The 21,494-nt window shown below is 37.6% G+C and overlaps 1 protein-coding gene across 1 annotated transcript in view; it reads right to left on the bottom strand.

Annotated features, from left to right (window-relative positions):
• Positions 1 to 21,494, bottom strand: part of ZNF592 (zinc finger protein 592) — a 75,480-nt gene that overhangs the window by 36,171 nt on the left and 17,815 nt on the right. The window contains exon 2 of the mRNA XM_044665489.1: positions 25 to 2,354. Coding sequence (XP_044521424.1) covers positions 25 to 2,334 — 2,310 coding nt within the window. The 5' untranslated portion in view covers positions 2,335 to 2,354. The remainder of the gene's footprint in view (positions 1 to 24; positions 2,355 to 21,494) is intronic.

Here is a 21,494-nt window from a genome sequence, read left to right on the forward strand (position 1 = left end):
GTCTAATCTGCGGAGCTCACTTACCAGCCCTTCCGTCTCCTCAGCCATCCTCTGGTAATGAGCAGCCAGGGCTATGTAATCCTGTACTTGCTTGTTACATTCAAGACACTTGACCCCATATCGGACAAGTCTCAGTGGGTCGGGGTAAAGCGGCATCGCAGGGGCAGCAGGGTTGGTGCTTCCAGTAACTGGACTGGCTTTAGGAGAGGCAGAGGGAGGCTGGGGTGCTGGTGCTGGGGAGTTTGTAGGGGGCTGTGAAAACATTTGGTCTGCAGAGATGGGCTTCATGAGCAGCTGAGAACACTGCATGACAAGTCCTTTGCTCTTATGGTCACGTGCATGTTTTAGAAGGCTGCACCGGTTGTAGAAGAGCAGGGTCTTGGAACATTGGGTACACAGAACCTCAATGTGAACACTCCGCCGACCATAGTGCTGACTGAGGCTCTTCTCTAAGGCAAATGCATCCCCACATTCCAAGCAGGAATAACCACTGGATGGCAATCGAATCTTGCTGTCAGCAGGGGGGCTGAGGTTTGGGGCATAAATGGGCACAGGATTGGCACCATGGAGAACTTTATTAAAGACCTCCACAACCACAGGAGCAGCCTTTTTCACCTGGTGGACAAGGGACACAGACATCTGTGTTAGCTGGGATTGGCTCCGCCTCTGCACAGAGGACTTGGCGGTGACAGATGCAGCAACACTATGGGGGACCAAGTTCAGATTTGCCAGATGCACAGCTTTGGGGAGGAGGTTGGCAGGAGCTGAAGGAGATGCCTGCACTGTCACACTTTGCTGTTGCTGCTTCTTGCTCTGCTGAGAGACCACAGGTGCCACCTTTGTAACTCTGTTACTGGAGTTGAGGCATGGTGATGAAGTTTCACTGGGCTTGTTCATGCTTTCATCTCCTTTCCCATCACCCCGGGGGCTCTTTGCCTCCATAACTGACCCTGAAAAAAGATCGTCTGCAGTCTGGGTAGAAATACTACAGGTTTCACACTCTGGCACGTCCCTCTGTGCCACTAATGGGGAGAATCGAACACTGGTCTCCTCTGCATTGGCACTGCCTACAGGGGATCCAACTGGAGACTTACTCAGATCATCTGGGTCTGGCAAGATACTTGTGACAGTTCTCTTGATTTCCCCTGATGATGTCTTAATAGTTTTGATTCTCACTTTGGGAATTGCTGGTGGGGAACTGGCTGCCACAGATGGGGATCCTTTGCCACTACTGTCACTGCAAATGCTCCGGGGGCTGTCTGGAGGCTTAATGCTCTTTTTTGTGATCTCTGTTGGGCTTCTGGGACTCTTTGGTGATTTGGGCATTTTGGGACTACCCTTAGAGCCTTCTCTAATAGGTCCTAAATGCTCTTTTGTAATACTAGCCTTATCATCCTTTGAAATACCAGCCACTTTTTTGGCCTGTAGGGCCACCAAAGCTGCAACACAAGAGGACAACTTAGAATGAGCTGGTTTAAGGCGCTGTCGTGGAGGAACAGAGGAGCAAATACTTAGCTCAGGGATGAGATTTTTGGGGTCCCCAGTTTTATTTCCAGGAACATTATTGAATGCCAGAGCTTCTCCGAAGATCTCATTTTCATCTACCAGTTCCTTCTTACATTCTACCATTTTATCAATGATATGATCATGTTCCTTCTCCCTAGCAACCTGGTCACTTTCCTGGTGGTCCTGGAGTTCCATCTTTTCTTCTTTCTTGCAATAGTGATCAAACATACTCAGTTCTGGAACAGGAAACTTCCCAAGCACTTCTAGGGCTGAAGTCCCTGCAGAGATGTATACAGATGGTGGGGGGAAATAAGGGCTTTCAGAATGCTTCTGTTTCTCTCCAAATCCACTGTCTTTAAGAGTATCATCAGGCTCTGGACTGGAGATTGGGCTAAACTGGCTAAATGTTGGTAAAGGCTCTGACTTGGGTGGGTCCAACTTGTCAGAATAACTCCTATCATTTTCACCATTCATAAAACTAGAATCAAATTTCCCATAGTTGTGTCCCAGGCCATGGGGATCTGGGGGAAGTTCAGGGCCCCGGAATCCATTATGTAAAAGGCTGGGGCTAACATGGCCCTTCTCTGCTTCAAATGATTCTTGGCGACTGGTGTTCTTAACAATGACACTCACAGCTGGGCCATCAGAAGTTGACCCTGAATGGGTCAAGGACACACTTTCATCCATACACATCCCTGCTGGTTTCAGAGGACTCTCATTCTCCTCACTGGTGGCCTGGATTGCCTCCTTGGCATCAAGGCTGGTTGGGTCTGGGATGTCAAAGGCAGCCAACAGGTCATCAAAATCCGGGGTTTTCATGTCCCCCATGACTGGATGCTGGATGCCAACTATAACACAAATAAATAATGAAGTTAGTGTTTGCTTCAGTGATCAGGATCACTCTAAATACCAACACCAGAACATGTATCTAGGACAAAATAACAAACATTCACTCATGAAAGTTCAGTAATAAAAGACAACAATTTCATTTTTGTAAGTATCTTTAGGAAAATAGTAGCTGGAGAAAAATAACTTCATAACAGATTTTGAATCCAAAAGAAAAGCTGTTAAACCTGAAAATAGACCAAAGGGAAGTATATTTTTCTGTTCTCTTAAGGAGATCCAGATTCCAGTATGAAATGTCATTCATTCCAAAGATGGATATGACTCCACCCTTAAGAAAAATCTGAGTCAGCAACTTTTTTTCTTAAGAAAAAGTCTGATTCACACTTAAAAATTGACTACTGATGTCATGTGATCATTTATTCTTATTATTTATAACATTAGAAAGGCAACATGGCACAGTGGGTAAAGAATTCAACTTCAAGTCAGAATTATCTGTGTTCAAGTTCTGCCTCCGACACATATGGGCTGCTCTAAGACCTAAGAAAAATTATTGAATTTTACAATATTTTCAGTCAAGACTCTGAGACTAAGTCACAGATCTTCACTGATAGAGTATATTTCCTTCAGAAGACTTCAAACACCATCTTAAGAAGACTCAACCAAAAAAATTATATGGTTAATTACATTATCATATAAATTCAATACTAAAATAATTTTAATAGCATTTGCTTTCTTGTTCAACAAGTTACTTTCACAGTAGCACACATCCTGGTACATTTTTCCCACTAAGTAGAAATTCTCAGTCCCTCTGATCTCACTCAAAATGTTTTGTAGGTCAAAAGGTTACCGAAATAAGTTAAAAAATGGATATATTCTCCAGTTATCAGGCCTAACCAGAGTACACAGATCTGCGAAAGACTTGAGAGGCATTATAATATAAAAGAACACTTTATTTGTAGTTAGAGATCCAAACTTCAAATTTTGGTTCAGCTATCTAAGTAACAAGTCCCTTTCCTCTTTTAAATCTCCTTTTACTCCCCTGTAAAACGAAGGAGTTGAACTAGATGATACCTTTCAATTCTAAGCCTATGATCCTAGACTTGGACTTTTAAAAATTCATCCAAGCTCAGAAGTCTAGTGTTTGATAAACCCAAAGTCCCTAGCTACTGGGGTTAGGAAGTCACTATTCAACAAAAAAAATGCTAGGAAAACTGGGAAATGCTGTGACAGAAAGTAGGTACAAACTAACATCTCATACCTTATTATCAAGGTAAGTTTCAAATGGATATATAACTTAAGATATAAAGGATGACATAAACAAATTACAGAAGCAAAGTAGAAATTGATTTTCAGATAAATGGACAGAGGAAGGGTTCATAACTAAACAAGGAATAGAGAAAGTGACAGAAAATAAAATGGAAAATTTTGAAGAGTTTTTGCATAAACAAAATGTAGCTAAGCTAAAATTAGAAGAGAAACCATTACCTAGGGGAAAAAAATCTCTGCCACAAATTTCTCACATAAAGGGCTCATTTCAAAGACATATAAGGAACTGATTCAAATTGCAAACACATCAATGCACTGTTGGTAGTGTTGTGTATGGATCCAGCTTTTCTGGAAAGCAATTTGCAACTCTTCTCCAAAGATAACTTAATAGTACATCATTAACAACAGTACATTAACCTAGTAATACCCATCACTAAACCTATATTCTAAAGAGATCAAACGGAAAAAAATGACACACATGAACAAAAATATTTATAACCATTTCTTTTGTGGTGGCAAAGAACTGAAAACCAAGAGTGCCTATTAACAGGGAAATAGCTGAACAAAAAATATGATATATGAATGCAATAAAATGCCACTACGCTCTAAGTAATGGCAAAAATGGTTCAGAGAAACCTGGAAGACTTGTATATCAGTCATTTAACATTTATTAAGCACTTACTTTGTAACAATGGCTAGCTAGCATTTATATAACACCTACTATGTGCCAGGCACTATTCTAAAAGCATATTACAAATATTATCTCATTTAATCTTCACAAGAGCCCTGGGAGGTAGGTATTATTATTATCCCTTCTTTATATAGGAGGAAACTGAGGTTAAGTGTCTTGCCCAATGTCTTACAGATAACTTAATGTCTGAACTAAATTCGAAGGCAAGAAGACCAAAACCCAAGGCCAGTTCTCTATCCACTGTGGCACCTAGCAGGATGAAATGTACAAAACCAGACCAATTTGTATGACAACAAATATACAGATAAATAATTTTGAAACACTTAAGAATTCTCATCAAAGCAATGGATCAACTATTATTCCTAAAGATCAATGATGAAGTGATGAAGTATGTTTCGCTTCATTATACTTATTGTAGGGGAATGTTCTACTGGGCAAAGAGGGAAGAGTCAATAGGAAGTAACAGTATTACAAAAAAGAAAAGCATTAATAATAACATTAAAAATGAAAAAGAGAAGCCATGAAACTGTTCATAAGGAGAGAATCTTTGTCCTAAGGGGACAAATGACCACAATCCACATTTATAACAAACACAAGGTCAGCTGGCTCAAAACTACAGAGTTAAGAAAAAAATCATGTCATTATCTGTTCTACCCTTTTATCCTGCATTCATTTCAGCACCACAAGTTCCTTATGAGTTTATTGATTTTAAGACCAAATTTAAAATGAACAATCTATTTGAATTAGTGAGAATGGAGTGGGGCATGTGGTATGAAAAAAGAAAGGTGATCAGGGGAAGATTTACCTAAGGCTAATCCCATGGAATTGAAAGATTTTTTTCCTTCAGGTTTTAAAGAACACACAATTAATTGCTTGCTCCGGAGCTCTTATGGAATGTAGGGAAATAATCATCTAATTGGGAAGCTCCAGAAGTGCTAAATGTAATAATAACAGAAAAAAGACCATCTTGGGGAGCCATGTGCAACTCAGATATGAGCCTCCTATTTTTTCCCAATTTTCTCTGAGAGACAAGAAAATGGAGGGATAGAGAGAAAAACAATGTTGTATAAAGAAGGGAAGGTTTCTTGCTGCAAAAATGATGCAGACTTGTGGTTCATAACATAAGCAGAGAACAACTAGAAATGCTGATCAGTTGGTTAAGGAAATTAAATGGAAGAGCAGGACAATCCTAGCAGAAAGCATCAGAAATATTTTTGATTCCAAAGCTGATACCTAGTATCCAGGGTCTGAGCTTAATCTGGGCATAAACTCTAGGTGACTTCATATTCTAAGGAATGAGTGAAAGTGAGTGAAAATTTTCTACTTAGACCTTGTTAAAAAAAAAAAAAGTTAAATTAAGCAGTGATTAATAGCTGTTGAATTTAAGCAAGTAAGATATCTGGTAACAACATGTTTAAGCTTTCTCTAAATTGTATATCATGTTTTTTAATAGAAACTAGATATCTATTTTTAATGCTATTTTAAATAAAGTTTTATTTTTTTAATGTAATTAGGTAGATCTGCATTACATATCTTTCTTCTTCCAGTTATACATGTCTACCTACAGTTAGTCAGTTCTAGCTATGCAAATATACTTCAGTCACCCAAACTGGTGACAAATAATCAAAAAAATAAGACTGAATTTGTAAATCTAAACTTTAAAGTGAAGGTAAACAGTATAAGTACAAAATTTAATTCTATATACTGCCAGAAGTAAAGAAACAAAAGAAATCTATCACATAAATTACTGAAGAAAGGAAGCAAAATTGAAGAGAACTGCAAAACAACTACCACGAAGTAAATAACCCATAGGAAACATTTTAAATACACTTAATACAAAGGGAGTAGCAAATCATAAAAATCAGTGTAACCACATAGTTATTAAGCAAATTTTACAATCAGAAATAAAAAAGATGCCAGAACAAAGCTAGTTCTTTAAAATAATCCAAAAGCTATTAACTTCTATTTCAAATGTAGTGTAACAAGATGCTATTACTTTTGTCTTTCTGGAGTATTTGTGATCACAGAATGGCTACTGACTTTTTGTGTGCTGAACAGGCCACCAGTATGAATGTTCCAGTCAGCTCTTGGGTCTTGTTTATTATTACTTTTACAGATACAGAAAGAATTAAGAAGTCTTTTGTTACTTTGCTGAGGTCAAATAGCTAGAAAGTAGCAAGATCTTCATTTGAACCCAGGTTTTTTCCCCCACTCTAGTAGATACCCTTAATTAAGGAAAAATTAAACCTGGCTTCTTAATCCCTTGCTTTACCACTTAACTCTGTAACTTGGGGGGGGTTGGTGGGGGGAGTGGCATCCTTTATGGGTCTACAATTCACTGCCTTTAAAATAAAGTAAGTTAGACAAGATAAATTCTTAAGTTCCCTTCAGTTTTATAGTTCTATAACTCTACAATATTTAGATATGTCAGAATTGGAAAAAGTCCAGAGAAAGGGAACGAAAATGATCAAGGAGACAAGAGACTTCATTTAAGAAAAACTTAAAAAAAAAAAAAAACACCCCTTCGGGCTGCTAGGGAGCACAGAGGTAGAATGCCAGGCCTAGAGTTGTTGGGAGGACCTGGGTTCAAATGTAGTCTCTGATACTGCTTAACATGTGACCTTGGAGAAATCACTTAATTCTGATTACCTAGACCTTGTTGCTCTTCTGCCTTGGAATTGATACTTAGTACTGATTCTAAGACAGAAGATAAGGATTTGAAAAAAACACAACTCTAAATTCTAGAAAATAAGGGCCAAAAAAGGAAAGAGATATGATTGAAGTTTAAAAATAATTGAATATATGAATAGAGTAAATATAAATTTATTCAGCAAATCCTAAAATATTAGAAAAAGAAGATGGAAATAAGTTTTTTAACAAATAAAACTACAATTTTGCACTGCTGGCAGCAAATTTATAACTTGCTACCCTAAAAAGTGGTAAAGGCTAAAAATATAAATGTACTAAGATTCATTAAACTGAAATTAGAAGTAAATTTAAAAGGGTTCTAAACAAGAAGGAAAAAAATCACAAAACCCAAACACTGATTTTTAACTTGAGCCAAAATCTGATTTTGAATTTTATGTAAATTTTAGCTTACTGATTTAATAAGCTTGGATGCTTGGTTATCTGGTTTGTCTGTCAACATATAGCTGTTCCTAGTTATAGCAAGAGTAAATCTGAGAAGCCTGTGGAGTAAAGGAGTGACAGATGAAAATAAGAATGAAGAAAAGAATCTACATTTAAAAAGCACAAGCTAAAACCCTTCAATACTTCTAATACTTGAACAGACAAGGATCTTCAAAAAGTTACATACCTCTAATATAATCATTTATGTTCATTAATATGAGCCTATATCAATATTTTATGTTTAGTAAGGCAGGAAAATAAATAATTGATTTTTCAAATTCAAGAAATATACATCACATTGTTGAGAAAATGACACTGGACTAAAAGGTTGGAAGATCTGGGCTCTAGTCTTGGCTCTGACACCAAGTTGCTATGTGACCTTGAGCACATAATTTAGTCACTGCAGACCTATTTCTTCATCTGTAAAATCACGTCATTTAGATTTAAATTGATTAAAGTCCCATCTAACTCTACTGTTACATGCCTTCAAGTTTTTTAAAGCTCTAAAATTCTAAGATTCTAAACTATTTTTAAAAAAATAAACAAATTTGAAATTGCTTTCTACAAGGGTTAGACCAATGCATGGCCCCACTAATAGTGCATTCATGTGACTATTTTCCCTATAACCTGCTGACATTAATGACTGCCAACTTTTATCATATTGGCTAATTTGCTGGGCGTGAGATAAAACCTCAGAGTTGTTTTGATTTGCATTTTTCTTATTATTAATGACTTCTAGCATTTGTTCATACATTTTCAATTTTTTTTAAAAACTGTTTGTTAAAAGAAATATTTGATCTAAAAGTTTCCCCTACATGAATGCTCCCCTTCTTATATGTTGGGAATGCCAAGAAAAGACCTGGTCTGGAGCATTGACTAGTAGATGGACAGAGATGCATCCAGAGGAACATATAAAGTCTGGGACAAACTAGACAAAGCTAAACTAATTTTCATCCCCACAACATCGATTATTAATTTCTTTTCTATGTGATCAGATCTCCCATAAATTTTTTTTTAATTCATACACACTTTGAAGTAGCTTCATAGCTTAATTCACAAGATACAGTTTCACATTTCTATTGTATTCCAAGCATCTGAAACCTACACTAACATGCCATTTTTCCACGGAATACAGGCAAGTGGTGACCCAACAGACAAATGCTAAGTTCAAAAAGTTTGTCTCCTTCCCATCAAGCTTTATGAACTCTTGTCTCTCAACTCCTGAGGTCCTTTCTCTAGTTCCTAGACCCTTTCACAGTCTTCTGATCCCAAACTTTCTACTTTACAATCCAACAATCCTATTAAGTGCTTCATACTTCAAATTACCCCTCCATTCCAGAAGAGTTTTTAGTTTGGGGATTTAGCCACTTCCACGAAGATAACACACATTTTTAAAAATGTTTTCTGGGTTTTATTGATGTCTTTTTTTTTTTTTTTTTTAAACCCTTGTACTTCGGTGTATTGTCTCATAGGTTGAAGATTGGTAAGGGTGGGCAATGGGGGTCAAGTGGCTTGCCCAGGGTCACACAGCTGGGAAGTGGCTGAGGCCGGGTTTGAACCTAGGACCTCCTGTCTCTAGGCCTGACTCTCACTCCACTGAGCTACCCAGCTGCCCCTTGATGTCTTTTATTTTAACATCACATTCATTTCCAAATATATGTCATCCTCCTCTCCCTTCTGTAACATTCATTTTATTTTATTTTTTAAACCCTTACTTTCCATCTTAGAATCAAAACTATGTATTGGTTCCAAGGCAGAAGACTGGTAAGGGCTAGGCAACTGGAGTTATGAGACTTATCCAGGGGACATATAGCTAGGAAGAGTCTGGGACCACTTTTGAACCCAGGACCTCTCATCTCCAGGCCCATTCTCTATTCACTGAACCACCTTCCTACTCTATAACATGCTATTTTAAATGCAGTCTGTTAGCCTAATAAGTATCTTATTGGTAGATTGGTAATTGGTATAGGAAATATTTTTGACCAAGAGGTCTGCCCCAGACTTAATCTGAATCTTTGAAAACTACTGTCCTGACATTCCATATCAGGATTAAAAATTTCAGGGGGCCATAGCATTCCCCTACCTCTTGGGCCCCATTTTCCAAAAAAGAAGAAGTATTCCAAAGGAGCATCCTTTTTAACTAATCAAAACAAAGAAAAACTTGGTTTTGTTTCAATAACTTGAACATTGCATTATTATGTTAAGTCAGCCAATCCAAACTTCTTTACAAATAAAGCTATATTCTAGAAAGGCCTGGCATGAAAAAGCACTAGAGTAGGAGTCAGCAGATGGGATTCTAGTCCCAGTTCTACCTAAACTAACTAGCTGTGAAACTTAGGCAAGTGAATGGATTCTCTTCCTCAGGCCTCAGTTTTTTTACAATAAAATGAAAGAGCTGGACTAGACACTGTCAGATAGCTTGGTGCTTTAAAATATTAGAGCCTTTGATTCTTCCAGTTTAGATATTCTATGAACATAATCCCTTTCCCTCCTCTTGAAGCAGGGAAATGGCAAAGAGAGGACCCAAGGTTCCCTAGCTTTCTTTCCATCCTCATCCTTTGTTATGAAAGCCAGCAGAGGAGCTAGCCATAAGTAATTGCCTGAGGCCATACAGACCTACCACCTTCAGTTATACATTTTCAAGTTGTATTACATTTTTCAGCAATAGTATCCCCCCCCATGTAAACTAAGGAGTTTGTAGGGTTTGTTGGGTTTGTTTGTTTGTCTGTTTGAAACCCTTACCTTCTAGTTTAGAATCAATACTAGGCATCCATTCCAAGGCAGAATAGTGGTAAGGTCTGGGCAACTGGGGTTAAGTGACTTGCCCAGGATTACATTGCTAGGATGAGTCTAAATCCGCATTTGAACCCAGGACCTCCCATCTCCAGATCTGTTGACAGTAGTTTTTAATCCTTTACTTCATCCCAACTGGGGTAAAGCAGCCTTCAATAATATGTAGCCTGATAACATGACAACCAAGGAAAGTAATAAATGTTGGAGGGGATTGTGGCAAAATTGGGACATTAATGCATTCATTGCTGGTGGAGTTGTGAATTGATCCAACCATTCTAGATGGCAATTTGGAACTATGCCCAAAGAGCAATAAAAGACTGTCTGCCCTTTGATCCAGCCACACCACTGCTAGGTTATACCCCAAAGAGATCATAAGGAAAAAGACATGTACAAAAATATTTATAGCCATACTCTTTGTAGTGGCAAAAAACTGGAAAACGAGAATATGCCCTTCAACTGGGGAATGGCTGAAGAAATTGTGGCCGGTGATGGAATACTACTGTGCTCAAAGGAATAACAAACTGGAGGAATTCCATGTGAATTGGAATGACCTCTAGGAATTGATGCAAAGTGAAAGGAGCAGAACCAGGAGAACATTATACACAGAAACTGATACACTACCATAAAAATCGAATGTAATGGACTTCTCTACTAGCAGCAATGCAATGATCCAGGACAATTCTGAGGGACTTATGAAAAAGAACACTATTCACATTCAGAGGAAGAACTGTGGGAGTAGAAACACAGAAGAAAAACAACTGCTTGAACACGTGGGCTGATGCAAATATGATTTGGGGTGTAGACTCTTTAATTAATTTAATTTAATTAATTTAATTAAACCACCTAATACAGAAATAGGTCTTGATCAATGACACATGTAAAACCCAGTGGAAATACGCGTAAGCTATTGGGGGGAGGGGGCTAAGGGGTGGGAAGGAAAGAAAAGAACATTAATCATGTAACCACGGAAAAATTTTCTATTTAAATAAATAAATAATGTGTAGCCTGAGAAGATGTTGCTGTAAACAAATCGCTAGTTGAGGTAGAGAAAAGCAAAAGTGCCAAATTTCTAAAGGCAGAGTTTCAAGAGCTCTAGTAATTACAGGAAAGATAATCTAGCCATCACATACTACTGAGCCTATACTGACATTCTACTAAGCAATCCTCCTATAAAGCCTTTAAAGCTACCAAGATCAAGACAAAGAATAGTAGTGTGAATGGCTCATTGGTTTAACAGAATTTGGTTGGTACTGTTATAATATTCTGCCTATAATTTCTTCCTTGGTCTTATTTTCCCCATCCTAGTAGACTAACTATAAACTTCCCTTTATCTCCATTAACTTACTTTATTCAAGGCATAACTTTCCCAACTTGCTCTTCTCTGTATCAGCTAGTAGACAAAACACCTTTTTTCTCAGATATCAACCACCAACCAAAGCCCATAAAACATCAAGGAAATTTTAGACATCTAGAAATATTACAGAATGAAGAGTTGGGAAATACTAGAGCAGAGGCTGAATTCAGGCAAAACAACAGAAGAATTCAACTGACCTTGGCTAGAGTAAACACTCTATCCTCCTTGGGGCTCTAAAGTAACAGGAAAACTGTAGCAAGGCCTTCCCATTACCACTATAACTCATTTGCAACTCCTGTCTATCCCAAGTTAAGGTTAGGAGAACAAGGATATGTTACCACTTTCTTAGTTAATCCCAAAGATCAAATTTCCATGGGAAAGTCAAAACAGTTACAAAAATATTTGTTTCAGAACCTAACAATGTTTGGAGATATTAACAGATTTTCAAATAGTGAAAACAGATATCTTCTTCTAAGGTCTTATAATCACATTTTATCATGGAAGTGACCCTGAGTTGCTGAAACATATGCCAAGTGGGCAGAAGCTTTGGCAGGTCATACCAAGGTGTAAAGACTTCCTAAAATAAACCAAATCTTCATTTATACCATCAACTCTTTGTGTACTGTAGAAGAATCTGGTCAGATTAATAAGTTTGGAGAAGCTTATCAATAAAAGGCTGACCACAAAGTAATTAATTTTTTGGCCATAATAATGTCTACTAAGGCACAGAAAGGCAATGATCTGCATTCACAGAAAAAAAACCATGCACATCAAAGAAAGCACAGATTGTAAAATCATCCATATGGTCACAGTTATCCATCTTTTTAGTGGCATGCCTCTTCCAATAGGATTTAAGAGAAAAGATAAGAGAAAGGGGGAATAAGAATGATAGGTATTGAATTCTCTCCCATACAAATATATATCAAATTGACAATTTTACAAGTGCAAAAAATAGGGATATCTAGTTAGTATCCATAGTCCCTGCAGAACTATAATCTTGTTCACAAGAGTTAAACCTGTGAAAATTTGGCTAGCACATCTGGCTCAAGAGAAATTGGCTCAGACATGAGGGATAAAGAAAAAGGGTATTATGAGATATCCAGTTAGATTATTAGGGAAGGAGGTAACAATTATGGCTGAAACTGACATTAATGCAAAGTCTAAAAGAGGACCAGGGCAGCATGGCCAGAAACTTTCTTAGCTATAACAATACAGTTTACACAAATTAAGGAACTTAGAAATGCACAAACAAGTTTGTCAACTACTTCCTTTCACTCCTTTTCACCACTGGGAAACAGGCTTGAGCACTAATCTAACAGAGGATATTGTTTTTTGTTTTTTTTTATAAAATCTTTTAGTTTTTATTTTTTTTAAGTAATTTTTTATTTTTAGAAAAAATTTCCCTGGTTACATAAGTCATGTTTTTACTTTACCCTTCACTCCCTTCACCCCCCCAATCTCCCTACTCACCCCCTTACCCCCTCACCCTCACCCTCCCCCTCTCACCCCCCTATTACCTATTCAGTGTCATGCCAATCATACTATATGGGGAAAGTTTTCCCCTTCTCCCCTTCTGGGTAACCCTTCTGGGTGATGCTTAAGTCTGCATCACCAACACCAAGTGTGGGTCACAGGACGGTGACCATAGCACTTGGTCCAGAAATTATTCTGAAATTGATCAGGGTGTAAAGGGAAGGAATAAAAGGAGGGGATGCAGGAAGTGATGACCTTTCAATCTCAAGTGATAGCCCTGCGGGAACTGCTGTGGTGGCCAGGCTGAGACCACCCAGATGGCTAGGTAGAATAGGGCTTTTCTCTCTATCTCTAGCCAAAGTAACTAATAAACTTTACAAAAAGTAAGGACCAGAGTCCTAAATTTATTTCTTACAAAACTACAAAATAATTATGTCACAGAGCTAGAAAAAAATAACAAAATTCATATGGAAGAACAAGAGGTTAAGAATAACAAGAGAAAAGGAGGAGGAAGAGGAGGAGGAGAAGCAAAAGGAGAATAGGTTACGTAATCAACATACAGTAGTTAATACTACAGTAATCTAATTCTGCAGGGGAAACTGGCTATGTGGCAAAAACTGCTGGGAAAACTAGAAAACCATATGGCAGAAACCAGGCACAGACCAACATCCCATACCATACAACAAGATAAAAGTCAAAATTGATACTTGATCTGGAAATAAAGGGTGAAACCATAAACAAAAGAGGACCATGGAAAAGTTATAAATGTCAGACTTATGTATATGGGAAGAATTTATGACCAAATGAGATACAGAGATTATGAAAAATGAAGTGGATAATTGTGATTACACTGAACTAAAAAGTTTCTAAATAAACAAAACCAATGCAACCAAGATTATAAGAGAAGCAACAAATTGGGTAAAAATTTATAATAAGTATCTCTGACAAAGGCCTAATCTCTCAAATATATAGAGAAATGATTCAAACTTATAAGAATACAAGGCATTCCTCAATTGAAAAATGGTCCAAGGATATGAACAGGTATTTCTCAGAGGAAGAAATTAAAACTCCCTATACTCATATTTTAAAAATGCTCCAAATCCCTACTAAGTTAGGGCCAGGATGTAAAAAGTCTTTAAAAGCAAAAAAGAAGAATTTATATTTGATCCTAAAATTAATAAGGAGCCACAGGAGTTTATTAAAAAGAAATGACATGGTCAGATCAGACCAACAATCCAGAAAAATCACTTGGCAAGCTGTTTGGAGGATGGACTGGGATGGGGAAAGACTTGAGGAAGTCTCCAGGGAAGGAGAGAAATAAGGAAGTTACTTCAGTAGTCCAGGCAAAGGATGAGGAGGGCCTGAGCTAGAGTAGTAGCTCTGTGGCTAGAAAGATGTTGTGGAGCTTGAAACAACAAGATTTGGAAAATGATAAGGATATGTGAGTGAAATCTGAGAGAATGATCAATCAAGATAATACTGAAGCTGTTAATCTGGGTTCCAAGAAGGATGGTGGTATCATAGAAATGAGTAAGTTCATAGCCACATTCAGAGGAAGAACTGTGGGAGGAGAAACACAGAAGAAAAACAACTGCTTGAACACATGGGCTGATGGGGATATTATTGGGGATATAGACACTAAACAATAACTCTAGTCCAACTATCAATAATATGAAATTAGGCCTTGATCAATGATACATGTAAAACCCAATGGAATTGTGTATGGGGGGGGCATGGAGGAGAGGGAAGGAGCATGAAATATGTAACTATGGGAAAATATTCAAAATTTAAATTAAAAAAAAAAAAAAGAAATGAGTAAATTCAGAAGATAGATAGGCGTAGGGATAAAGATGAGTCCTATTTTAGACATGTTTGAATTTGAGAACCTCTGTGGCATCTAGTTTCATCCAACAGGCATTTGGTGATAGAAGCTTAGAGGAATTCAAGAGAGAGACCAGGTCTGGGAGTCATAAGGCACTCTCTCTTCCTGAAACAAAAGCTAGCATTTTTAATATCAGTATTCTTCCAATAATGCTATATGGTAACAAGTCCTGTTACATTAAATAATTAAAACTACACATCACCCAAAAGGCAATGGAGCAGTATATGGCGGTCAAGGCTTGTAACATTATCAACAAACAAAAACTGGATAAGAATAGCAGCTTAAAGGATGTTGATAGAGTGATATGTGACTAAAAAAGGAGGTGGCCTGAAAGCTCCACTGGTATCCACTTGGGACAAAGATAGCTAGAGGAATACCTTCAGCATATTGTATGAACCGACCACCTAAGGAAGTTTTGCAGTAGAACAAAGACAAGACATGCACAAGATGAAAAGTTATGAAGGGGTTGTGAGCTGTACTATTTTGAAGGACTAATTACAGCTCTCTTTAATCAAAACAACCAATCCAGAAAGGCCCTAGCAGGTATGAGAAGAAAGTTAAAATGAGTAAGTATAAAGATAGAAGAGTGTAACAGCAGACAAGCAACTGGATTCAGAAAGGTCTAAGTAGCCAGAAGACAAATGCCTTCTGGAAGCAGGTAACAGGCAGAGATCCAGGAAGGCAAGCAATATACATTTTAGCAAAAGACACAAAGACTAGGTTCAAGGCATAGCTCCAGAAGAAACAAGCAGGTCCCCAGTCTGGGAAGACCTGGGGTCCAGGGCAAAGTATTAAGATGGAGTCTTAGGTACTGAGGAAAGAAAAAGGAACTCATTTACTGGGACTGGGATACAAAGAAAAAGGCTTGATCCCATGGACAAAACTAACAGCAGCCCAATTACTAGAGCCCAGGTAAATAATCAAAACAGGACAATGTGCAAAGATGGCTTAATGCCAAGGTACTTGAGGCTAAGGATCTATGAATCAAAGTCAAATTAGCTTCAGCATGGGATACATATGCAAAGGAGCAGAATCGTCAAAAGTGCTTTAGTGTAATATCTAAGCTGTAAACTATATTCACATTCTGCTTCCCTTAAGCCTTTGGTCAAAAAAAATATCTTTAAAATGCACTTACGTTTCATTGTACTTTCAGAATTGGAAGCCAGAAAGGTAGTCTAATAGTCTTTACAACATTAAATGGAATAAGTAAGAAAAAGCTTACTAAAGACAATTGGGCAAAAGTGAGTAAAAGGTACATAATTTTTGGCACATGGGCATCACAAATGCAGAAAAAAGTCAAGAAGCCAAAGACCTGCTTCTGCTCCCTGGGAACCATAGAGAAATGGGACAACAGTCAATGATGAACTAGCATGTATAAGAAATGTGAGAGGATAATTCTGGGCTGTGACCATTTCCTTATCTTTGGTATATATGCATCTGGTGACCTCACTTAGAATTAAGATGGCCTTACTAATCACACATATACTTTATTCTCCTCTCAGGGCAAATAAAAACCACAATGATTTCAGTACCTAAAAGGTTTTTAGGGTACATAAGGGAAATGTTAACCATTATAGGATAGCTCTTAAATCATTGGGAATTGCTGGCTATCAGAAAGTAAATGTTCTTACCAGGAGTCTAAATACTCTTGTCAAAAACCAAAAAAAAGCTGGAGAACTCATTATCTTTCCCCTTAAACCATGCCACCTGTGTCATTTAAAAATTATTCTAAGCCCTGGGAGACGAAACCCTGCTACAACTTCCCCTAACACTTCCCACTTCCTTTGTGGGAGGTGTCAAAGAAAGTATAAAAGAGAGAGTTTTGGCGCCTTTTCACTCTCTCTGCTCTCTATCCTAGAGACTCTCTCTCTACCTCATAGGCTGTCTCAACCAGGAGGCTTTCGACCCTGGAGAAGTGCCTACTGGAGGAGACTATTTTCCTTACCTAACTTTTCCCTTCCCTAACTAAATAAAAGCCTAGCTATTCTACAATAAGTGCTACCTGATCTTTATTGAGCTCCAAAGAGCTTGGGTCAATTTCCCCTACTGGGGTCCATGGCTACCAGCTGGGCTACCTTCCTTCACTTCCTCTGGCTTTCCCTTCCTTCTCCTATCATACCTTCCTCCTTTCTTTCACCTCACACACCCCTCATACCTTCCCTATTACTGTAAGGAGCAACACCATCCTCCTAGCCCTTAGGCTTCTAACCTATGAATCATCTTGGATTCTCCATTATCACCTTCCATGTAGAAGCTATTGCCAATATCTCTCCTCTAATACTTCTACCACCCTGGTGCAAGCTTTCATCACCTCATGCCTGCTCCATTCCAATAACTGCTGTGAGTCTGCCTGGCTCAAGTCTCTCCCCATCCCAATCCCAATCCCAATCCATCCTCCATTTAGCTACTAATGTGATTTTCCTCAAGCACAGGCTCAATCACATCACACACACAACCTATCCCCTCATCCCCCTCAATAAACTCCAGTGGCTCCCATTAGCCTCTAGGAGTCAATATAAAATTCTCTGTTCAGCATTCAAAGCTCTTCCTGTCTTTCCAGCCTTCTTACACCTTACTTCCAGATACATACTTTAATACAGTGACAATGGCCTGGCTAGTCTATAAATGAAACCCTCCATCTCTTGGCTCCAGGTATTCTTTCTGGCTGTCCCCTGTGCCATTTGGAATTGTTGTAAGCCCTGGAAGACTTCAACTCCCAGGGTTCCTTGCTATAACTTCCCCTGATATCTCCCACTTCCTTTGTGGGAGGTATCAGAGAAAGTATAAAAGAGAAAGTTTGGCACCTTTTTGTTCTTGGGACCCTGGAGTCTCTCTGCTTTCTGGCTGACCCAATCTACCCTGATATCTATCTATCTCTCTCTCTCTCTCTCTCTCTCTCTCTCTCTCTCTCTCTCTCNATATTATATTATATTATATTATATTATATTATGCTATGCTATGCTATGCTATGCTATGCTATGTTATATTATGCTATGTTATATATTATGAGTATATATCTTCTAGAGAAGGTCTTTCTCAGTCCTTTTTAATTCTAGTGCCTTCTCTATCCATTGATTTTTTCTTAGTTATCCTGTATATAGATTGTTTTTGTGTTTTTCCCTTTTTTGTTTGCATGTTGCCTCTTCCATTAGATTGTGAGTTCCTCAAGGGCAAGCATTGTCTTTTGCATTTTTTTGTATCCCCACAACTTAGCACAGTGCCTGGGTACTGTGTCATTTGGAATTGTTGTAAGCCCTGGAAGACTACAACTCCCAGGGCTCTCTGCTCCAACTTCCCCTGACACCTCCCACTTCCTTTGTGGGAGGTGTTGGAGAAAGTATAAAAGAGAAAGTTTGACACCTTTTCTCTCTTACTACCCTGGAGTCTCTCTGCTCTGCTTGCTGGACCCCGGAGGCTGGCTGAGGCTATCTACCCTGGCCTCTCTCTCAGCCCCTTTTTCCCCTCCTAGTTTTTCCTAGACCTTCCCCTTTCTAATTTAAATAAAACCTAGTTATTCTAAACTCTAAGTTGCTCTCTGATCTTTTATTTGAGCCCTGAAGGTCTCTGGTCAATTTCCCCCTGCGGGGGCTGGGGACCACTACCTTCCTTTCCCTTCCTCTGCCTTTCTCTCTTTTCATTCATCCATCCTACCTTCCCTTCTCCCCCTCACATCCCCAAATCCCTAGAATGTTCTCCTTATAGTTTGCTTTGTACATTTAAAAAAAAAAAAACACCTTAATTTCTGTCTTAGAATGCATACAAGCATCAAGGGCTAACTAAGTAAATGAGATTGAGTGACTTATCCAGGATCACACAGCTAATAAGTGCCTAAAGTCCAGATTTGAACCAAGTCCTTCCAACTCCAGGTCTGGCTTTCTATCCACTGAAACACCTAGTTGCCCCTCTTTGAACATTTTTATTTGCATGTTGTCTCCCTCATCAGACTGTAAGCTCCTTGAGAGCAGAGTCTTTTTGTATCTCCAGTGCTTAGGACAGTGCCCAGCACACAGCAGACATTTAATAAAAGCTTATTTATTATTATAGGCTAAGGACAGATAGTTAAATCTTAGCAAAAAGGCAAGGCTGTAGGGTGAAACTTTAAGAAGTAACAGGGGGCAATTAGGTGGCTCAGTAAATTGAGAGCCAGGCCTAGAGACAGGAGGTCCTAGGTTCAAATTTGACCTCAGATACACCCTTGGGTAAGTCACTTAACCCACACTGTCTGTCCCTTAACACCATTCTGCTTTGGAGCCAATCTACAATGTTGATTCTAAGACAAAGAAGAAAAGAAATAGAGGTCAGAATAACTTCTCACATGCAATACAGACTATATAGTAATCTTTGACTGTATATAAGTGTATGACCCAAAAGCAAACAACCAATAAGCATTTCTTTTTTTTGTTTTATCTTTATTTTATTTTAAAAACAAATTTCCACACAAGTTTTCCAAAGTTATGATTCATGTTGTCTCCCTCCCTTCTTCTGTACCCTCTCCCAGAGTTGGCAAGCATTTTAAGTGAATAATTTTATAAAATCAAAACCCTAAATATACTCAAATAAACAAGTGATAAATCATGTTTTCATCTGCATTTACACTTCTACAGTTCTTTCTCTAGAGGAGGATAGCATTCTTTTTTCATAAGTCCCTCAGAATTGTCCTGCAAAGTCTATCACATTTGAGAGTTCCACAATATTAGTTGTTGTGTATAATGTTCTCCTGAGTCTACTTGTTTCCCTCTGCTTCAGTTCACGTAGGTCTTTCCAGTTCTTTCTGAAATGACTATATTCATCACTCCTTATAACACAATAATATTCCATCATCATCATATACCACAATTTGTTCAGCTATTCCCCAATTGAGGGACATCCCTTTAGTTTCCAATTCTTTGCCACCATAAAAAAGCACAGATATAAATATTTTTGTACAAACAGATCCTTTCCAATTTTTTTTTTATCTCTTTGGGATACAGACCTATAGCTGGATCAAAAGGTATGCATTCTTTTATAGTCCTTTGGACATAATTCCAAATTGCCCTCCGGAATGGTTGAATCAATTCACAACTCCATCAGCAAAACATTAGTATCCCAATTTTGCTTTTTCAATATTTTAGTCAAATTTTATTTGTGTGAAAAGTGTTTTGTAATTGTGTTCATATAATTCCTGTGTTTGTCTTGGCAACAAGATTTCCAAATATTTTATATTGTCTAGAGTGATTTTAAGTGGAGTTTCTCTTTCAAACTCTTGCTGCCAAGTTTTGTTGGAAATATAAAGAAATGCTGATGACTTATGTGGATTTATTCTGTATCTTGCAACTTTGCTATGGTTATTAAATATTTCAAGTAGTTTTTTAGTTGATTTTCTAGGATTCTCTATGTATACCATCATCTCATCTGCAAAGAGTGATTATTTTCCTTTTTGCCTACTTTAACTCCTTCGATTTCTTTTTCTTCTCTAATTGCTACAGCTAGCATTTCTAGTACAATTTAAATAATAGTAGTGATAATGGGCATCCTTGATTCATTCCTGATATTAATGGGAAAGCTTCTAACTTATCCCCATTGCAGATGATACTTGCTGAATGTTTTAAATAAATGCTACTTATTATTTTAAGTAAAGGTTCTTTTATTCCTATGCTTTCTAGAGTTTTTAAAAGGAATAGGTGTTATATTTTGTCAAAGGCGTTTTCTACATCTATTAAGATAATTATGTGATTTCTGTTCATTTGATTTTTGTATGATCAATTATGTTGATGGTTTTCCTAATATTAAACCAGCCTTGCATTCCTAGTATAAATCCCACCTGGTCATAGTGAATAATTCTTGTAATAATAGTAGTCTCCTTGCTAGTATTTTATTTAATATTTTTGCATCAATGTTCATTAAGGAAATTGGAGTGTAATTTTCTTTCTTTGTTAGGTATCAGCACCATATTTGTGTCATAAAAAGAATTTATTAGGACTCCTTCGCTTATTTTGCCAAATAGTTTGTATAATATCAAGATTAACTGTTCCTTTAAATGTTTGCTAGAATTCACGTGTAAGTCCATCTGGCCCTGGCAATTTTTTCTTGTGGAGTTCATTGATAGCTTGTTCAATTTTCAATTTCTTTTTCTGAGATGGGATTATTTAAGTATTCTATTTCCTCATTTGTTAATCTAGGCAATTTATATTTTTGTAAATATTCATCTATTTCACCTAGATTATCAGATATGTTGCCACATTATTGGGCAAAATAGCTCCTAATAATTGCTTTAATTTCCTCTTCATTAGAAATTAAACCATCCTTTCATTTTTTCATACTGTAAAGATGGAATTAATTTTCCCCTATTATTCTTGAGATTTTAGCCACCAGGAATGTATATATACCCCACATACACACTCTTAATCCTTTTTAGTTGCATACCCAATTCATTGATCTGCTTTTTTCTCTATTTTATTGATATAAGCACTAAGGGATATAAATTTTCTCCTAAGTACTGCTTTGGCTGTATCCTACAAATTTCAATATGTTGTTTCCTCATTGTCATTCTCAACGAAATCAGTGATTATTTCTAT

The sequence above is a fragment of the Gracilinanus agilis genome, chromosome 2, assembly GCF_016433145.1.
Source record: "Gracilinanus agilis isolate LMUSP501 chromosome 2, AgileGrace, whole genome shotgun sequence".
In the NCBI taxonomy this organism is placed as follows: Eukaryota; Metazoa; Chordata; class Mammalia; order Didelphimorphia; family Didelphidae; genus Gracilinanus; species Gracilinanus agilis.